This window comes from Ictidomys tridecemlineatus, chromosome 2 (assembly GCF_052094955.1).
Source record: "Ictidomys tridecemlineatus isolate mIctTri1 chromosome 2, mIctTri1.hap1, whole genome shotgun sequence".
NCBI classification, from domain to species: Eukaryota; Metazoa; Chordata; class Mammalia; order Rodentia; family Sciuridae; genus Ictidomys; species Ictidomys tridecemlineatus.
The window spans coordinates 224359657-224379005 of record NC_135478.1 but is presented as its reverse complement, the minus strand read 5'-3'; the positions used below and the strand labels follow the sequence as shown (position 1 = coordinate 224379005).

Sequence of the window (19349 nt, the reverse complement as noted above, 5' to 3'; positions counted from 1 at the left end):
AGGTGCCCAAGGGACTGGGGAGGCATTCGTGGCCATAGGGGCTCTGCCGGAGCTTATGTCACACACTGGTGAATCAGCCATGGGCCCAGGTGCTGGGTGTGGGCATGTTTTAGAAAGGATAACCTTTTACCCTCTTCCTAAACTCTTTAAGACAAGCAAGCTCTTCATCACTGTGCTTGGCAGACAGTTTTAGAACACCGAGATCAAATTCAAAGTAGAAGTAACCTACAAAAGATTACCCTAAATTAATTCTGTTAGGATCAGTTTCAGGTTTAAAAAAAGAAAAGCAGACCATAAAGGGTGAGCAAATTAATTGACATTATTTTAATTTTGAAGTTAAAAAACTAAGAAAAAGAAACATTAGGAACCCAGAATAGTCAAAGTTTCTGTAGCTTAGATTAGTCTCAGTCACATAGGACAGTAAGATATTTTAAAAACATTAATGTGGCTTCCAGTTGTTCAGTCATCAAAGCCGTCCTTAGAAGGATGCGCCAGATTCTCAAATGTCTCCACTGAAATACTCCAGACAACAGGAAAGTGAGCTTCACGGAATCTGAGGATCTAGCCCAAACTAGCTGCTGAAAGCACCGTGTTTCTGAAGGTCCACTCTTGACCTCAGTGTTGTTCAGGAGTTTTACAGTCTTAATGAAAAATCTTCTGAGTCACTGAATCAGAGCTGCCTCCTGTCTGCCCGTGGCGCTGCATCCCAGGCACTGAGGTTCTGGGAGGCACTCACGTGGAAGACCAAAGCCTTCCATCCTGCTAGCTTTCTGCCCTACACTCTTCTATACTCACTTTTATACATACATATATACTTTTAAAAAATCTCAGATTATTTAGAAATTAAGGCTGATTTAATCCTCATTCTTACCTACTATTATTATTTCCAACTTCATAGGTGAGAAACTGAGGAATGGAAAGGTTATCTCCTTAGTGGCATAGGGATTTTAACCTAGATTCACAGTCCAGCATCAGATGCAAGGCCATTAAATAAGAGCAAAATTGTTTGTATGACTCTCAATTCCAATTTCATGCTTGCAGACTTTTGGCATTACAGACTTTTGAAATGTGCTAGAAGTCATGTTTGGTATGAGCCAAATGGCTCTGGGCCAAACCTTTAATTCCTCTATGATGAAATAAAATTGCTGGGCACAGTGGCACATGCCAGTCTTCCCAGCGGCTCAGGAGGCTGAGGCAGGAGGATGGAATTCAAAGCCAGCGTCAACAACTTAGTAAGGCTCAAGCAACTTAGCAAGACCTTGTCTCTAAATAAAATATTTAAAAGGCTAGGATGTGGCTCAGTGATTAAGTATCTCTGGGTTCAACTCCTGCTGTCAAAAAAAGAAGAGGGCTGAGGTTATGGCTCAGTGGTAGAGCACTTGCCCAGCATGTATGGGTACGGGGTTCGATTCTCAGCACCACATGTTGCATGTAAGTAAACGAATAAAGAAGAAGAAGAAATCAAATTTATACAACTAGGATGCAGGAAGCACACGACTGGTTTCCTTAAAGGCAGGCACATTCTGGTCAAACCAGGCCAGTGCACATCTCTGCTCTCCAGACTTTCCTGCTCATGTGGTTCTGCCCTAAAAAGCTATTTTGCTTGCACTGGAGTGCTACTGGTCTTCATCATCATGGACAACTGAGACAATGACAACTCACTAAGAAGTGCACAAAAAGGACTCATATGGCTACTGTGGACATACACTCTGATAAGTGGTTCCACTTTTTAAAACGTGGTTTTAGGGGCTGGGGATGTGGCTCAAGCGGTAGCGCGCTTGCCTGGCATGCTCCCAGCACTGGGTTCGATCCTCAGCACCACATACAAATAAAGATGTTGTGTCCATGGAAAACTAAAAAATAAATATTAAAAAATTCTCTCTCTCTCAAAAAAAAAAATAAAATAAAATGTGGTTTTAGAAGAACAAACACATAGAGTAGAATTTAAGAGACATGTTTATGAAAACTACATTGTCACACTACAAAATGAAATAACAGGCAGCACTAAGATTCGAAACACATAATGTTTCAAAAGTTCATGTGTCAGACAGTTGTTGGAAACTTTGGATGAAAAAAAAACAACTACTCTGGTTGAGCTAGTTTTTGATCAGTACAAAAAAAGGTCAATTTAACTCTCAAAATACACAAAGGATGATAATTTTGAATGGTTGGTTATATTCTGAGATATTAGAAATTTATTTGTTGAGAACTTTCAACTTCAAACGTATAAGCTCCACTTACAACAACTGTCTTCCATAGGAAAATACATTCAGACCACTGAAGACAAATTGGGTAGGACTTCATGTGACAGAAGCAGAGCAATTGCTCTTACTAATTTTCTAAGCTGACTCACTTTCTATCCGCAGGTATGGAAAAAGTGATTCTGTAGTCTATTCCCTCTCAAGTAAGTAGGGGACAAAGGGCAAAGCAGATATCAGACTCAGTAAGACCCAGAGGCTCCGTGGAAGTCTCCTAGTGTCTCTAGGTCTGGGTCAGAAAACTATATATAACATGTATGCCAAATTCTGCTGCTATCTGGATTGTTTTGTTTGGTACTGGGGACTGAACCCAGGGGTGTTTAAAAACTAAGCCACATCCCCAGCTCTTTTTATTTCTGATTTTGAGACATGGTTTCACTAAGTTGTTTAGGGCCTAAGTTGCCCTTGAACTCATGATTCTCCTGCCTTGGCCCCCCACAGTCACTGTGAATACAGGCATGTGCCACTGCAGCCAGCCAATGATTTTTTTGTTTCTTTATTTGTTTTCAAGTGTTGAGGATTGAACCCAGGGCCTTGCACTGGTGAGATAAACATTCTATCACTGAGCTACATTCCCAGCCTGTTTTTTGTAAAAAAAATTTTACTGGATCCCAGTCATACCTATTTGTTTACATAATGTTGTGGTTGCTTTTGCCCTACAATGGCAGGGTTGAATAGCTGCAGCAGAGACCATACGTAGCCCACAAAGGCTAAAATATTTACTATCTGGCCCTGCAGAGAAAGTTCACAGCTTCTTGATCTAATCATTTCTAAGAACCTACATCTAGGCTACCTGAATTTTCAAGAAAGAGAACCAAGAATAATTGCACTAGAACTTCATGATGACATCACTAAGTACAAAAAAAGAAAAGGATGCATGAAACATGGAACTTGGAACACGGAACATGAAACATGGCCCACTCCTCCAGTTTCAGAAGGCTAATGTGAACCTAATCTAAACCTGAAGGCTGTGTTACAAATTCTTAGGGAATATTCTAGGAACAAAAAAGCAAACACTTTAACTTTGCAAATCTGAGAACACTTATTTCTTAAAATTGTCTCACGGACACAGACCCACATTCCAGAAGAAACCCTCCAACTATGAAAGGCATGCAGCTCTCATGGTTACAACCTTAGAACATCAAAGAGAACACGCAGTCACGGTCACTACTACAAACTCATTTATAAAAGCGTCTTAAGAGAAACAGGAGCATGGCACCTGCTAAACGCACTACATGACAACAGTGCCAACGTAGGGCTGCGAGGACAGCTGCAGGTGCCGAGACCTCACCGAGGGGCAACGACTATTTCAACTTATGTCTACTGTACGTACTATGTTTCAGCTTACCTTTTTCATATATTCAGTAACTGGGTTCTGCTGCAAGAATTCAGTACTCTCTCTGGTATAAAATCTCTCTGTGTCAGCCAAAAATTGAGATTCAAAGGATTCTTTATACACTGTTAACGTAGGGCCCTTTGCAAATGCATCATCTTCATTCAGCCCCAATTCCACTAGAAATAAATACGAGCTACATTTCAATCACCCTATTTTTTGTTATATTTCACAGAAAATACTTAGGTGTAGCATTCAGTTTAAGTTATGCTTAAAAGGTCAATGTGAAATGGAGGGTATAAAGTAACTCTTATTTACTAGTATAAAAGAACACTTGTTTCACTAAAAGAAAAGAAAAAAATCCAAGATGTCTAAAAGGCAAGTAATTCTGACCCAGGGCCAGATATGCTTCCAAATTACCACAAAGTTCATTTAGAGAACTTTTACATTTGAAAAAGCAATACAAATTTCTAATTTTAAACTTTCAAAGAAATACAATGCTACCCAAGTTTTTAAAACATTGTATTACTTTATCAGTTTCTCAATCTCAATTTTTCAAGCTGATATAGATTTCTGGTTATCATTTAGCTCAATAATGTTCTCTCATATTTACATCCAGTAATTCAATGAGACCAGAAAATAATTCGTATTTCTTTTCCATCAAATTTCCTTAAGGCACAAGGACCAAACAATTTTTTTGATGGGTAAAATCAATAAAATCACACTGACTTGAAGAGAATTAGGAGAACCTTTGTAAATGCTAGCAACATTCTTGATAATATTAAAATATTTAAAAAATGCATCTTGTTAGAGCATTGCTATAATTATCATACGATATGAAAATGAATAAATTAAAGGGAAATTATTTACCATAGGACTGTACAACTCCACTAATCAGTCTTGTATTGATGGTCTCACCATTTCTTTCCTTTTCAATCAGTTTTAAAACAGCATTTGTTACCTTCAGAAAGAATAAAGACAGAAGATATATTTCACAATATATATTACTACATATTCCTTAAACATTCAAAGCCATTAAACAATGCATTATGACAGATATTCTTGAAATCTCTCAAAGGCCTGAGGAGGACAAAGGTTAAGTAATGAAATGGGGACTTTTAAAAGCAAAACACACCCACTCACACAAGCAGGTACCTGTTTATTCAATGGCCTGAACAGACAATCTCTCCAAGTCACCAATGCAAGCTGGATAAGAAAGAAAAAATAAATAAAACAATTAAAAAATTATTAACTATAAACACAATAGTGTTAGATATCTATACTTTTACTATGTTTTCCCAAGACTGAAGTCATAGGAAATAACCTGAATTCCAAATTTTATCAAAGTTAGAATATAACTTGGTAAAAATCTATCAGAACAAGATCAGAAAGCCACTCTTGAGCTACCCATCTCAAGAGGCAGAGAAGGTACAGGTGCTTATCGGCTCACATTTTAACAGTTAAAATATAAAGACAAATTTGATTTAAGGAGCACATTTTCTGTCAGTTTAAAGGGCAAAAGTAGATTCAACCTACAAATTTGTCCCTTGGATCAAACAAATTTAATTTGACCTTCCACATTTGATGAAAATGATTCCATTTATTACATCAGCTTTGACATACTCAGTAAGATAAATTATAGATTTTACACTCTAAAAAAGCTATGTGTCTTGGTGGCAGTGGTTTCACAGATGTGTACAACTGTGAGTGCACCACACCACACACTCTGGACGGTGCCACTGACCACATGCACCATAAAAATGTTAGAATTCATACATGACTTTTAAATCATTTGCTGGGAGAGGTATTAATTCAAATAAAATAAAATTTGTAACAGTCTAATACACATATGCTAACTGTTGAGACATTCGTTTGAAATATAAATCCTAGTTTTATTTTTCACAAATCTCACTATAGATACAACAGAGTTTATAAAAGATATATTTCTGAAAACATTATATGTAAATTTATTTTATGAAGGACTTTAAAAGTGGTGTTTCCTCAAATAAATAGCATTAAAAACAATATTTAAGAGACAAAAATTTTTTGACAAATCATGAACAATAAATATATGCTGAAGGCTAATATTGGGGAAAAAATAAGATTTCATCATTAGGAGCTATGACTAAGATGCTTGAACAATGCCGGAATGAAGAGACTCCTCCTCTTGGAGAAACACAGGGAGGAGGCACTCTGGAAATGCCCCTCACAGTGGAGTCCTGGCTGTCCTCGCCTTCCTGAGGGCAGAGGAGAGTCGGAAAGGTCTGTAGCAGACACAAACGTCTAAAAAGCATTGACAGGTCACCAAAAAGCGCAACTTGAAATCACCACTCCCTTAGACCTAACCTGAGGTGGGTCTAAGGGAGAAGAGCCGCGCAGGGAGAGGAAGCAGGACCAGCAGCAGGCCACCGGAACTCCAGTACAAGTTAGGGAATCGGTTTGGTTGCATCATTTGAATACACCAACTAGAAAATTAAACGAATGTCCTCTGGTTGACTTGAAAAGAAACTTTCTACAGTTAAAAAATAAAGAATCAATCAGGGGCTGGCGATGTGGCTCAAGTAGTAACACGCTCGCCTGGCATGTGTGAGGCACTGGGTTCGATCCTCAGCACCACATAAAATAAAATAAAGATATTGTGTCCACCTAAAGCTAAAAAACAAATATTAAAAAAAAATGAAGAATCATTCAGAAAAAAGTAAAACTTCACAAGTAGTCATGAAATGATTTCTTGACAAGCAGCCCCATTTTCTGGAGATTCGAGACATATGATGAGATCAAACTTCTGTATGAATTCTGCGGTGTCACTGGCACAGCACACAGTGGAACCTTGTTTCTAAGGAGGTGTGCTGACTTGGTCTTTGCTAGAATTTATGGCCCTCTCTTACGTTTCTGAACAGTAACTATGGCATGTGAGGGTGTATGTAGGAAGTACAAATTTTGAAAGTGGATTAAAAATAATAAAAGCAAGTTGGATCTTTTTTTGGGGGGTGGGTTAACTGGGGATTGAACTCAGGGGACTCAACCACTGAGCCACATCCCCACCCATATTTTGTATTTTAATATTTAGAGTCAGAGTCTCAGTGAGTTGCTTAACACTTTGCTTTTGCTGAGGCTGGCTTTGAATTCATGATCCTCCTGTCTCAGCCTCCCAAGTGTCTGGGATTATAGGCATGTGCCACTGTGACCGGCAGCAGCTGAATCTTAATCAAGTATCCTTGTACTTTTAGAAGTCTATATGTTGCTATGCGGTATACATGGTCTTTAGGTCAAGTGAACTTCTAAAATGAAGTCATCCAAAACCATGCTGATTCTTACTCTGCCAACTTGGGAGTCTCAAGAAAGCATTTTGACATGAAAGACAATGAAAAGCACTTCAACCATTTCTCAATGCATATATATTTCAAAAAACATCTGGTAGTTGTGGTGTGGTGGTACATGCCAATATTCCCACCAACCCAGGAGGGTGAGGCAGGAGGATTCTAAGTTCAAGGCCAGCCTCAACAACTTAGCAAGGCCTAAGGAACTTAATAAGATATTGTTTCAAAATGAAAAATGAAAAAGGCTGAGGATGTTGCTCAATGATAAAGTGCCCCTGGGTTTCATTCCCAGCACCAAACAAACAAAAAAACCCATGTTATAATACATGGTAAACATATGTAATCTGTCAAAAAAAAAAAGAGTACAGAACAAAAGAAAAAGGAAAGTATAAAAACTTCAAATAAAAACTAAACTTAGAAAGTTTTGTTAAAAACTTAAGTATATAACAAAACTACCACTACGATACAACAAGAATTTTGATGCCGAAACTCAGCTATATAAACAATAAAAATTAGCCATGCCTTGGGCCACATTATGCTTTAATTAAATTTGCAACAGTGAAGCAACAAAATATTGCTAATATAGGAACAATTTTATGTATGGACATACATAAAACCTTACATAACCACAGTTCAAAAGGGGCACTGTTCAAAAGGGATGACTGTCCTGCTGTCCTCACCAAAACTACCTTATTGCTTTACAACAATGGCTCTCAGACTGTGCCAAGAATCACCTAAAGAGCTTCTTAAAACAAGACTGTCATAGGGCTGGGGTTGTGGCTCAGTGGTAGAGCACTTGCCTAGCATGTGAGAGGTACTGGGTTTGATTCTCAGCACCACATATAAACAAATAAAGTAAAGGTCCATTGACAACTAAAAACACTAGACTGTCGGGCCCCACCTGTAGACTGTCCAATCAAGTCTAGGACAAGGTCTGAGAATTTGTGCTCCTAGCAAGTTTCCAGATTATGCTGAGAAACATACTTTGAAAACCAATAGGCCTAAAAAACCTTCACTGACTGAAGAAATGTATTGATGGGGGTGGTTTCATGATTAATTCAAGGTCTTCTCCTGGAAGCAGAGTTCCCAGACAGGAGAGTGTGTGAGGCTCATGCTTAGGGCTTGAGTCTCAGGCAAGGAGCCTGATTTGCAAAATGAGATGGTGATTAAACCATTAAAGAATACACTTCTAAAAAGTAAGTGCAGACTGTGTAAGCTGTATTTTATAACTCCATTTCTCATCCTTCTACTTTGTCACAAAGTATGGAGGAGTCATTCATTGATAAAGAAAATTAGTATAAATATTCTGAAAACAGCTTAACATTTGCCTGGTTCTCCTTATTGAAAGACAACGTATCATTAAGAAACATTTTAAATATTTTAAAAAACATCTTACTGAATAGATTTCATATATTCCTTTTCGTCCTTCATCACATTCACGGCGAACCCAATGTCTATTGAGGTAGGCACAGATTCCATTTAGCACTTTGCTTGAGAATCGGTAATCTTCCCATTGCTGAGTGTAGAACTTCAGCACGCTCTCGTCCATCAGATCCTCTCCATCCTGAAAACAAGTTCACTAAAGCTTTAAGATGACTGTTGGATGCAGATCAAAGAAAAAGCTAATGAAACAAAATACACCAATACAAAAGGATTCTTAAATCACTCTGTGTACAAAACCACACTAACTTATTATAGATTCTCACAAGAACACAGTAAAAAATTCTTTCACATGAAATTAAACTAGAACCTTTCCTATGGCATTAAATATGAATATACACTTACAAAAAGTACTCTAAACTTTAAGAATCTGATGGCTACTTCTTTTTTTTTTAAATAAGGAATTAACTTTAAAATCATCTCTATTCTTGATAATTTTCCTGTTAAAAGAATTAACATGTCACATTAACTAAGAACATAGGGCAAAACATGACGCTCAATTTTTAAATGCTTTTCCCATCTTTAAATTTATTTAAAGATTATAAAAAGTTATAGCCTTTTGTGGAAATCTGTTGCCATTTTCATAAAAGTAAAATAAGTACAATAGTGTGATATATCTTCTTTAACCAGACCTCATGAAGAAAATGTACATTTACTCTTAAGTATTTTTACTGAGATCTCTATAACTTAAACCACTATTTTTATCTGAAGAAAACTAACTGGAAACTTTTCCCTATGTATTAGTGGAATCTAAAAAGTATGTCCTACCCTTTAAAAACGCAGCACCACCATTTCCAGGTGCTGTGCAGAAAAGCACTGAAGAGGAGAATGAGAGGGGAGGGGCGCCTCCGCACTCAGGCCAGGGCAACGTCGAAGGCGGGAAGGCCAAGGCTGCCAGAATGGACGCTCCATGAGTAACTGTACTCAGGTGACCCAACCATGCACGCAAACACCTGACCATGTCTAAACACAACCAAATTTTTGTTCACTTAATATGAAATGAACTTTAAAAGCAAAGCTAGGCTATTCTGGCTTATGATAGACCTTTTTTAAAATTCAAAAATATCACTAATGGTCTGGCTATCAATACTTTTACATAATACAGTACACTGTCATGCTCTTTGGTAACAAAAAATAAGTAATTACAATATCCAATTTATAAAGTGTTGTGAATAGAAAAAACAAAGTGGTTGTAGGAAGACCTTAGTCTCTGGAGAACGTGCAAGCGGTACTACTATGAACCACTGTTTGTGGTCAACTGACTACAGTGTTAGAATGATGCATGTTTCCGATGAGCTTGTAAAATAAACTAAAAAACAGAACAAACAACAACAACAACAAAAGCTAGATCACATTTTAACAATGTGATTGTCAAAGGCTATAAAGAACCTTGTTTACTTTTTTTTCAGTGGCAGAGGTTAACCCAGAGCCTCCTTATGCTAGGCAGGTGCTCTACCACTAGGCTACACCTCCAGCCTGTTTACACATTTTCATGGACAACATCATATGGGGCTCAGAATATAGTAATATCTGGATATGTAATTATATGCTTGAAATGAAAAGGGTCATCAATTTCTTTCTTCATCTCTCCCCACTGTACTGGGGACTAACCAAAGAGCACTTTACCTAGCCCTTTTTATTTTGAGATAGGGTCTTGCTAAGTTGCTGAGGATGACCTCAAACTCACAATCCTCCTGCTTCGTCTCGAGTAACTGGGATTACAGGCATATACACCATGCCTGGCTAGGGCTCATCAATCTCTAATCACCAGATACAAACTGGCTAATAATTTATGGAACAACATTATTATGATAATAAGGATGCCCAAAACTTCTAATTTAAAAAAATAAAAACATGCTTTATAGAGTTTTCATCATTATAAGAGATAAAAGATTAAGCAATACTAAAACATTTAATGAGCAAGCAAAGTGAAAAACTGAGCATTTAAGGTAGAATTACCATTTCCTCTTTACCTTCTATTATAAATGTGCAATAGAGATGTAAAATGTCTTACCTTAAGAAGATTTGTCAAGTAATTCTTCAAAAATTCTTTAAGTCGTTTGTACAATTCCAGGCCAACAAACTGAGCCCCTCCAGGTGTCTGCCCCTTTTTCGATTTAGAAGGAGGGACTCCAGCTCCCCGTGCTTGGTTTGACTGGTGTACGCTAGTACAGTAGTTATAAACGTGACTTGGAGAAAAGTTAAGGGAATCAATGTGCACCTCGAATGCAAACAGTGGCTAATATAAACATATTTCCTTCTATTTCAGTACCAACACTTTGCCTACATGTCGACCAGAACCTGTGGAAAAAAGATTCTACTCCCTGTCAATAGAGTGGAGTCTGCAAGCTCTATCCACAAGGTGCCCATGGGCCTGGGGATAAGCGATAAGCCAGGAGACTGCCAAGAAAGAATCCGGAGCTTTCAGACCACCTCGCATGCCTGACCTTGTGGAAAGCTGTCTTGAGTATTTAAAAGGCATAAAAAGAACTGGCAACAGGTACCAAGGAAAGGTTGCAAATGAAGAAGAAAAAACCAATTACAGTATTTACTTCAGGAAAAACAAAAAGCTAATAATCATCATAGCAGATGAAGCTCAGCTATAAATACTTCCAGAAACACAATATGAATACTGACATAATAAAACTTTATTTTAAAATGATTTGCAAGGGCTAGGGCTGTAGCTCTGTGGTAGAGTGCTTGCCTAGCATGTATGAAGCACTGGGCTCAATTTCAGCACCACATATAAATAAATAAAATAAAGGTCCATTGACAACTAGAAAAAAATATTTTTTAAAAAACCGATTTGCAAATGGATGCACACAAAACTACATTCTAAGGATGAAGGATGAAAAGCAGGAGAGGAACAAGAGAGCCATAGCCTGCACCATGCTAGAATAGCAGGTCAGAAGCTGACCAACCAAATCCCTTCCACAGGCCTCTGAGAAAGAGTGGCAGGTGCAGCCAGCTGCCCCCTGCAGGGGTGCTGGAGGGAATGGGGCTGGGACAGGAGGGCAGAGGACTGACTGCATGGTCCTAACCTTTAAATATGATGAACTCATCTTGCATGTGACATTACCTGGGTAAAGCTGAAAATATCCAGGAACATTTATCTATTCTCAGGTTTGTTAAAACCTGGTTAAGCAAAGACTATGTATAAATACTTAATTATAAGTTTCAAATATATTAAAGTAAAAAGTACCTTACACTAACAAAATTACTATCTTTATGCATTTATTTTTTTTGGTACCAGGGGCACTTTACCACTGAGCTATATCCCCAGCATTGCTATAATTAAAATAATTTAAAACAATATGAAAAAAAACAAGCCTCTATAAAAACATGGCCAAAGCACACCAACAGAAAATCCAAAAGTAAAAGACAACACATTAATGACTAGAAAAACCCATGTGGTAATCAAAGAACTATCTTAACATAATGAATTAAATATTTCAATTATACAGATAATCACAGATGACAATAACCCACCTTTTGTTCACAACAGTTGACAAACATTTGTCCCAAATTCCACCCATAAACCCTACCCCACCTCCACCCCTGGGCTGCCGCCAACTTTTTAGGAAGTGAAATATTACAGGTTGTAACAAACTCTATGCCTCCCTAGTCCCTCCCATTCTTTGAAGAAAACACCCCATGATTTGTTTGTTATATATTGTTCCTATGCATGTTCTTATATTTTACTGGAAAACATATATTGTTTTGCATGTTTAACAGTTTCAGATTACGCAAACTGTAATCCACACATTCACTTCTGTTATCTGTTTTTGATACTGTGTGAGATAGCTCCAGCAGTGTTAATACACTGTATAGTATCTATGTACAACGACACATCTATTTTCTTGTTTATGGACCTTGCTAGACATCATTTTAGCAGGTACCAATTTTGGGTACTTTCAAACAAAGTTGTGTACATTTTTAGCATGTCCCTTGCACACAGGTACAAGTCTGTAGCAGCAGGGACTTCCCAGCACACCTTCAGCCAGACTGCTTTACAAAGTGGCTACTGTGCATTTCCACTGCCACAACCTTGCCCAGGCACGTACTATGGTTCTCGTGGCTTTAAGTGCATTTCAGTTGATTGTTTTCATTCTCTTCTGTATATCGTCTGCTCATATCCTAACTAAAAAGTTTGCTCAGACATTAATACTAGGAATACAAAAGGGCATAATTACTTTGCAAAAAAAATTGTCCATTTCTTAAAGCAAATTGTGGTCTATTTGGAGAACATTACTTGGCAGTTTAAAAAGTGCACTACCCGACACATTTCATGAATTAATTTCCAAAACATATTGAATAAAGAGCCAGACACATGAAATTCCACCCATGTAAACTTCCAGAATCAATACAACTTAACTCATAGTGCTAGAAATTGGGAGAGTGATTCCTTTTGCATGACTAAAGGGTGAAAAAACATCAAGGAGAACTGGAGAGAACTTTTAGTATCTTGAATAGGGTTATGTTTACATTCAAAATATGCAAATCAATGAGGCATGGTGACACACTCCTGTAATCCCAGCAACTCAGGAGCCTGAGGTTTGAGAATGGCAAGTTTAAGGCCAGTCTCAACAACTCAGTAAAAACCTGTCTCAAAAAAACAAAGGACTGGGGATGCAGCTCAGTGGTAAAGTGTCCTTGGGTTCAATCCCTATACATACCCCCCCACACACAACAAATAAACCACATGCTTTAATATATGGAGATTTTGTTATATAACTTTTGCCCTAAAAAATTCTACATTTTAAAAAAGGTAAGCACTTTAAATATTTCTGCTAACTCACTAAGTTGCCTCTGGACTTGAATTTATTGTGAAAAATGTCCTTATGAGCAGCTATTGCTGAGTAAAGAGAAATTCTTAATCTGTCGTCAAATTTTTCCCAATTTTCTTCTATGGCTTGTGCCATGCTGGTTGAGGAAATCATTTCCTTGGCCAAGACAATCATTCTACTGTATGTTCTTATAAAGCTGACTTCTTCACTGAGGTTTCCAATCCAGGCAGACTTACCTCATACATGATACAAGAAGTCATTTTAGTTATCTGCATAATCAATGGCTCTACAAATTAAACATCCAACCCATCCTCACTATGTACACTGCTACTTCTTGAAAACTGTTTCAACGGTTTCCAAGCAACTGCCTTTTTAGTCTTCTTTGAAAACACATCTGTTCTTTCTGTAATATCCCCTTATACATTTATCACATTGTGGGGTTTTTATGATTAATTTTGCCAGTAGCTTGTGTATTGAGTCTTTTCAAACAGCCAGTATGAGTTTTATTAATTTTCATTCTCATGACTTTATTTCATTTGGTTCTTTTGTATTTACTTCTTTATACTTGCTCTCTGTGTATAAATCTTTGGTCAGTTAACTTTGCAATTTCTCTTAACATCTGAAATACACAAATGTGCGACGATATACGAAACACACCACTTGGCCATGCCACTCCAGTCTGATGTGCACACATTTCCCCTCTTGTTCAGTATTTTCCTTTTTCCATTATTAGTTGGTTCTATCTTTAGTGTTCAACTGTTTAAATTTCCAAAGTTTATTTTTTAACCTTTAAGAATTTCACTTTAAAATTAGATTAGAAAATTCAAAGAACATCCTCTTTTTGATAGTATTTTTTAAATGATGAGACTTATGTTAAACGAAATTTATTTTTAGGCAGGGAAGAGGACAAGTACTTCCCATGTGCCCAGGAGGATGGTCCATTCCATAATTGTCAGATACCGAGACTGTTAAGTACAGCTAGTCAATTCTGCCTTTCAAATCTATACTGTTGTTGATTTGCCTGTTTATCAGTAAGAAATTTTTATTGTAATCTCCCAATATAATAACGGTTTTGTCAATTTCTCTTATAATTCCCTAAGGTACCTATCATATTTTGAGATGGTGTTAACAATACAAATTTGGAATTATATTCCTGGTGACACGGTCCTTTCATCTTTAGAAATAGCTCTATAGCTCTGTTTAATCTAACAACACTGCTTTAGAAACCTACTGTATCTGATATTACTAAATCATTCCTTTTTTTGTTGTTAGAATTTTTCTCATGACTTTTGTTCTATTTTCTACCTTTATGTTTCTGTGTTTTGATATGTCTACTGTAAACCACCAGAGCGTAATTAATGGACCTCATACTGTGATAGGAAAGTTTGATTTTACAATTAAACTATTCTATAAGACTATCTGGATTAACTTCTACCATTGTATTTTGTATTTTCCAATTTTATATGCATCTCATTTTCCCCCTTCTATTAGAATGTTAATTTGCATATTCCATTCCAATTCTTTTATTATTTTGAAATTTTACATTCTATTTGAATTCTAGAAATGGTTATCTTAAAATGTGATATACATCGTCTCTGGCCTATTTGGGAAAATGTTTGGCCTTCATCTCATCAAGTATTTCTGCTGTTTTCTCCTAGTTCTTCTGTTGCAGGTATGTTGGTCAAGTGCATGCTTCTTCCATACATCAGTTAAAAACTTCAATTATTTTCTGTCACTTTATCTTTGTTCAAACTTTTGCATTTTTCTAGATATACCATCTGCTTAAGTGAATCTCCAGCAGCTATGTCAAATCTGCTGTTCAATTTTTTTATTTGTAAAATGTCTTGGGTTTTCCAAAGTGTTCCTCATCCTTATCTATCATTAATCATTTTGGATGGAATGAAACACCCTCTTCCAGGATCCTTTTATTTGAAGTTCTGGGGTCTGACTTTGTGGCTTGGAGCATGTACTGACTTCATGGTGAACTTTCTCCTATGCTTTGCAACTTTATTTTAACTCATAGAGGGGGGCGGGCTTTCACATTAATTTCCCAGATTGAAGTAAGTTCCACACACATTTGAGTTACAAATTCTCAAGACAGACTTTCCCCAAACCCTCCTTGCATCCAGAGCTCAGTTTAAATATTTTCTTAGTTGCCTCCCTGGCAGAGCAGGTTCGTTGAGGTTTTTGCATGGTCCGAATTTTTTCAGCTCCCCGCCTGCTGTTCCCACCAGGGCTCTGTCTCCTCCTGTGTGGCTGCCACCAACCAGCCCGCCTTTTCCCGAATCCCCACGCTGCCCGGGGTTCCCCTCATCTTTGCGCAAAGTCAGCTGTGCATTTATGCTACATTTCACCCATCATCCAGTTCTAGGATTTGTTAGGCTAACAATTTCAGCCTGACTTCTGTTTCTTGGCAGTAGTATATTTTTTTGACTATTAACTTAAAAAAGTTTTAAAAAACGAACCCAATGATAGCTTATGTGCAGTTAAGTGATACTTCTGGACTTCTATTAAAAGGTCAAGAGTGAACACCATGTTCACCTGATGGTTCTGCAAATGGCTTAACTAGGATCACCATCTGATCAAGAAACTCCACCCCCAGGCATCCACAGGAGGACACAGACACAAATGTTTACGGCAGTATTATTCAGAGTCAGAAGTAGGAAACAACCCAAATGTCCCCAACTGACCGACAGATAAACAATGTGGAATGTCCATGAAATGGAATACTATTTTACTCACAAAAACAAACAAAATATTGGCATGTGCTATAATATGGTGAAATTTTAAAACATCACGCTAAGTGGAGGAAAACCAGTCATAAGAGACCACGGGTTCATCTGCTCAGGCTGCCAAAATACAGACTTCAGCTTAAACACCAAACAACAGGAATTCATTCTCAGTTCTGAAGACCAGAAGTCCAAAATCAACCATCTGAGGTTGGTTCCTAGCTTTCTGTCTCCTCACACAGCTATGTGGACAGACAGAACTCTTTGGTGTCCCTTCCTCTTCTTAAAAGGACAAAATGCTGTCAGACTAAGACCCTAGCCTCACAACCTAACTTAACCTTAATTACTCCCCCCAAAGACCCTGCCTCCAAGACCCATCATTCAGGGGTGAGGGTTTTAACATGAATTAACATTAACAACGAAGTCCGCAGTCCCCTACATGTTATGTGATTATACGAACATAAAACGTGCAGAGCAAGCTGATTTGGAAGTGGAAAGTGGGTTAGCAGGGGGAGACAAGGGAGTGACAGCTAAGGGACAGGATTTCTTTTTGAGATGATAAAAATATCTAAAATTGAATATGTAAGGTCAAATATATTTGTGAATATACTAAAAACTACTGAGATGTCCACTTTTATATTCCATGTGAATTATATCTCAATAAAGCCATTATTTTTCTAAAAATTCAAATAATTCTAATCATAATCCCAGTAATTTTGGGGTCAACACAAACTATAAAGAGGAATGCAAAGAAACAAGAAGAGTCAAAATAATCTTGGGGAGTGGGGAAGAACGAAGCTGAAAGATTCTATCATTTAACTTAAGGAATTCTCACAAAGCATGCCTATAATCTCAATGACTCAGGATGCTGAGGCAGGAGGATCACAAATTCAAAGCCAGCATCAGCAACATAGCAAGACCCTGTCTCAAAATAAAAAATGGACCAGGCGCAGTGACGCATACCTGTAATCCCAGCACCTCAGGAGGCTGAGACAGGAGGACAGTGAGTTCAAAGCCAGCCTCAGCAATGGCTAGGTACTAAGCAACTCAATGAGACTCTGTCTCTAAATAAAATACAAAATAGGGCTGGAGATGTAGCTCAGTGGTTGAGTGCCCCTGAGTTCAATCCCTGGTACGAAAAAAATTAAAATAAAATAAAATAAATAAATAAATAAATAAATGAATGAATGAATGAATGAATGGTTGGAATGTGGTTAAGCACCCCTGGGTTCAACTCCTGATAACAACAACAACAACAACAACAACAAAAACGTCCTAAAGGCTGGGGATATAGATCAATGGGATGCATGAAGTCCTTCAATCCCCAGCACTGCGTACCCCTCTCCCCAAAAAAAGAGAGAAAAGAATTCTCATAAAGCTACAGTATACAATATTACAAACAAAAACAAAAATACCCACACTAATATCTCACATGAACATGAACATAGATGCAAAAAATATTTGACTAAGGACCAACATATCAGTGAGATAGAGCCCTATAAATAGAAGTATTTGTCATTTAACTCTTAAAGGCACCAAAGCAGTTGATGGGGATAAGTGTTTGTTGACAGCAAATGATGCTGAAATAACTGAATGGGGAGCTCAACCTCAAAACCTAACTCACACCATACTTTGTTAACTTTAGTCAGACCATAAACCTAAACACCTAAACGAAGCTCTAGTAGGAAAACAGAATATTTATGATCTAGGCAAAAGTTTCTTAGGTTATAGAAAGCAAAAACTGTTGAATAAACAAAGGAAACCAACCAATGTAAGCCAGGTTTCCTTAAAATGATAATAAAAAAATTGTTCAAAGACATCAATAAACATTTGCTCACCCAAAGATATAAAAAAAAGAGCTACTCTAATTAATTAAACTATTCTAAAACTGGGATGCAGGGCGAAAGAACTGGACACCGTAAACAGAAGACTCCAGGTCTACCAGCAATTGAAAGGCATTCACCTCACAGGGACAGTCCTCATGGGTATGGACTTATGGCCAAGTGTGAACCACGTCTGACAGAAGAACCTCATCGACTGTACTCGAATCACCATAAGACTCAAGGCGCATCCGACATGGCTCTGATGATGTCAATCTTAGTTTGAACTCAACTAAACAACATGAGGAAACGTAATCAGGAAAGGAAAAGCAGATTCTTATTGTGTCTCAGAAATCTGTTCAGGGACCTAGCCCTGCCTCAGGTCCCATAGGGATGAGAGCCGAGGGCAGGGCCACCGGCACCACTCATCTGTTAATTGGGCAGGAGAACCAGTAACATTGGAGGACAACGAGTGGGGTTTCTTCCTAAGAACTGGCCCAAAGGGTCCCTATGGGGAAACTCCAGGGCATGTCCTGCCTGAGCCAGGTTCACCCTGCTGCTGTCCTCACAGAGGCCATACTGGCCACCTACCTCCCAAGATGTGACAAGACAAATGTGAACAAGTCACTTTAGACAGTGAGAAAGACAAAGTATGACAATGTTTAGAAGAAAAACGGTCCCATTGAAAGTTATTCTTAAAGTAAACAAATGATAGAATATGAGAAAAAGTTAAAAATAGGAATAAAGAGGAAATGAGAAAAAAACAGATGAAAATAAACTCTAAACAGCAATAAGATAGAAGTTTCGTTCGGTGGGCAAGCGGTTAGCAGTTGAGTGCCAAGGCTCTTTTTCACAGATCCCCAGAAGAGTTTCTTGGGCAGGAAAATCAAGGAGGACTGGGCAGCAATCTGGGTCTCTCCCACTGGTAGGGGGAAATGCTGCGATAGGTCCTGGCCTTAGAGCCAAGTCGGGTCAGCCTCCAAAATATGTCCTAGAACTCCCCTGCCATCCTGGAACATTCAACACTGGCCAAGGCACACGCTGCTAGAACAGTTCTGCTTGGGAGAACAACTGCTGGAACAAGGTCCTATCAGACACTCACAGGGCACCTGCCCCACGCCACGCACTGTAAAGGACAGGTAGAAAGAAAAACTGCCCTCCTCGAGCTCTGTGTCACCCAGGAGCAGCCTGCACACAGCTGACTGCCATTCGGAGCACATGACAGCGGCGGATACAGCAGTCCTCTCCACCATCAGCAGGGGCCATGAGATGCCCCAATGATTGTCACCCATAGCAACATGCATTATTGGTGAAGTAAAAGATATCTGGGCAATCAGCTTTTGACCTTTATTTATTATAAGACTCCAACCACTTTCATTTTTTTAAAAGTCAATTCAGTTAAAGAAATAAAACTAGGGCTGGGGTTGTGGCTCAGTGGTAGAACACTTGCCTAGCAGGTGTGAGGCACTGGGTTCAATTCTCAACACCACATAAAAATAAAGGTCCAACAACAACTAATAAAATATTTAAAAAAAATAAATAAAACTAAGGTTCTATTAAAATTCATTTAAAAGGCTCTATACTTCCCGTCTTCACATGCCAATAAATGGGCCACCTATACAAGATGGCAGTGGCAGCAGGCCTCATACCATTTGTAAAATC

General features: G+C 38.1%; 1 protein-coding gene across 4 annotated transcripts in view; it reads right to left on the bottom strand.

Moving 5' to 3' along the window:
* Positions 1-19349, bottom strand: part of Cul1 (cullin 1) — an 84041-nt gene that overhangs the window by 22500 nt on the left and 42192 nt on the right. For all 4 annotated transcript variants that reach the window (XM_078040750.1, XM_078040751.1, XM_078040749.1 and 1 more), the window contains exons 3-7: positions 10366-10540; positions 8308-8475; positions 4747-4797; positions 4462-4552; positions 3607-3770 (exon numbers count right to left, since the gene is read on the bottom strand). In XM_078040750.1, the coding sequence (XP_077896876.1) occupies positions 3607-3770; positions 4462-4552; positions 4747-4797; positions 8308-8475; positions 10366-10540 (649 nt within the window). The remainder of the gene's footprint in view (positions 1-3606; positions 3771-4461; positions 4553-4746; positions 4798-8307; positions 8476-10365; positions 10541-19349) is intronic.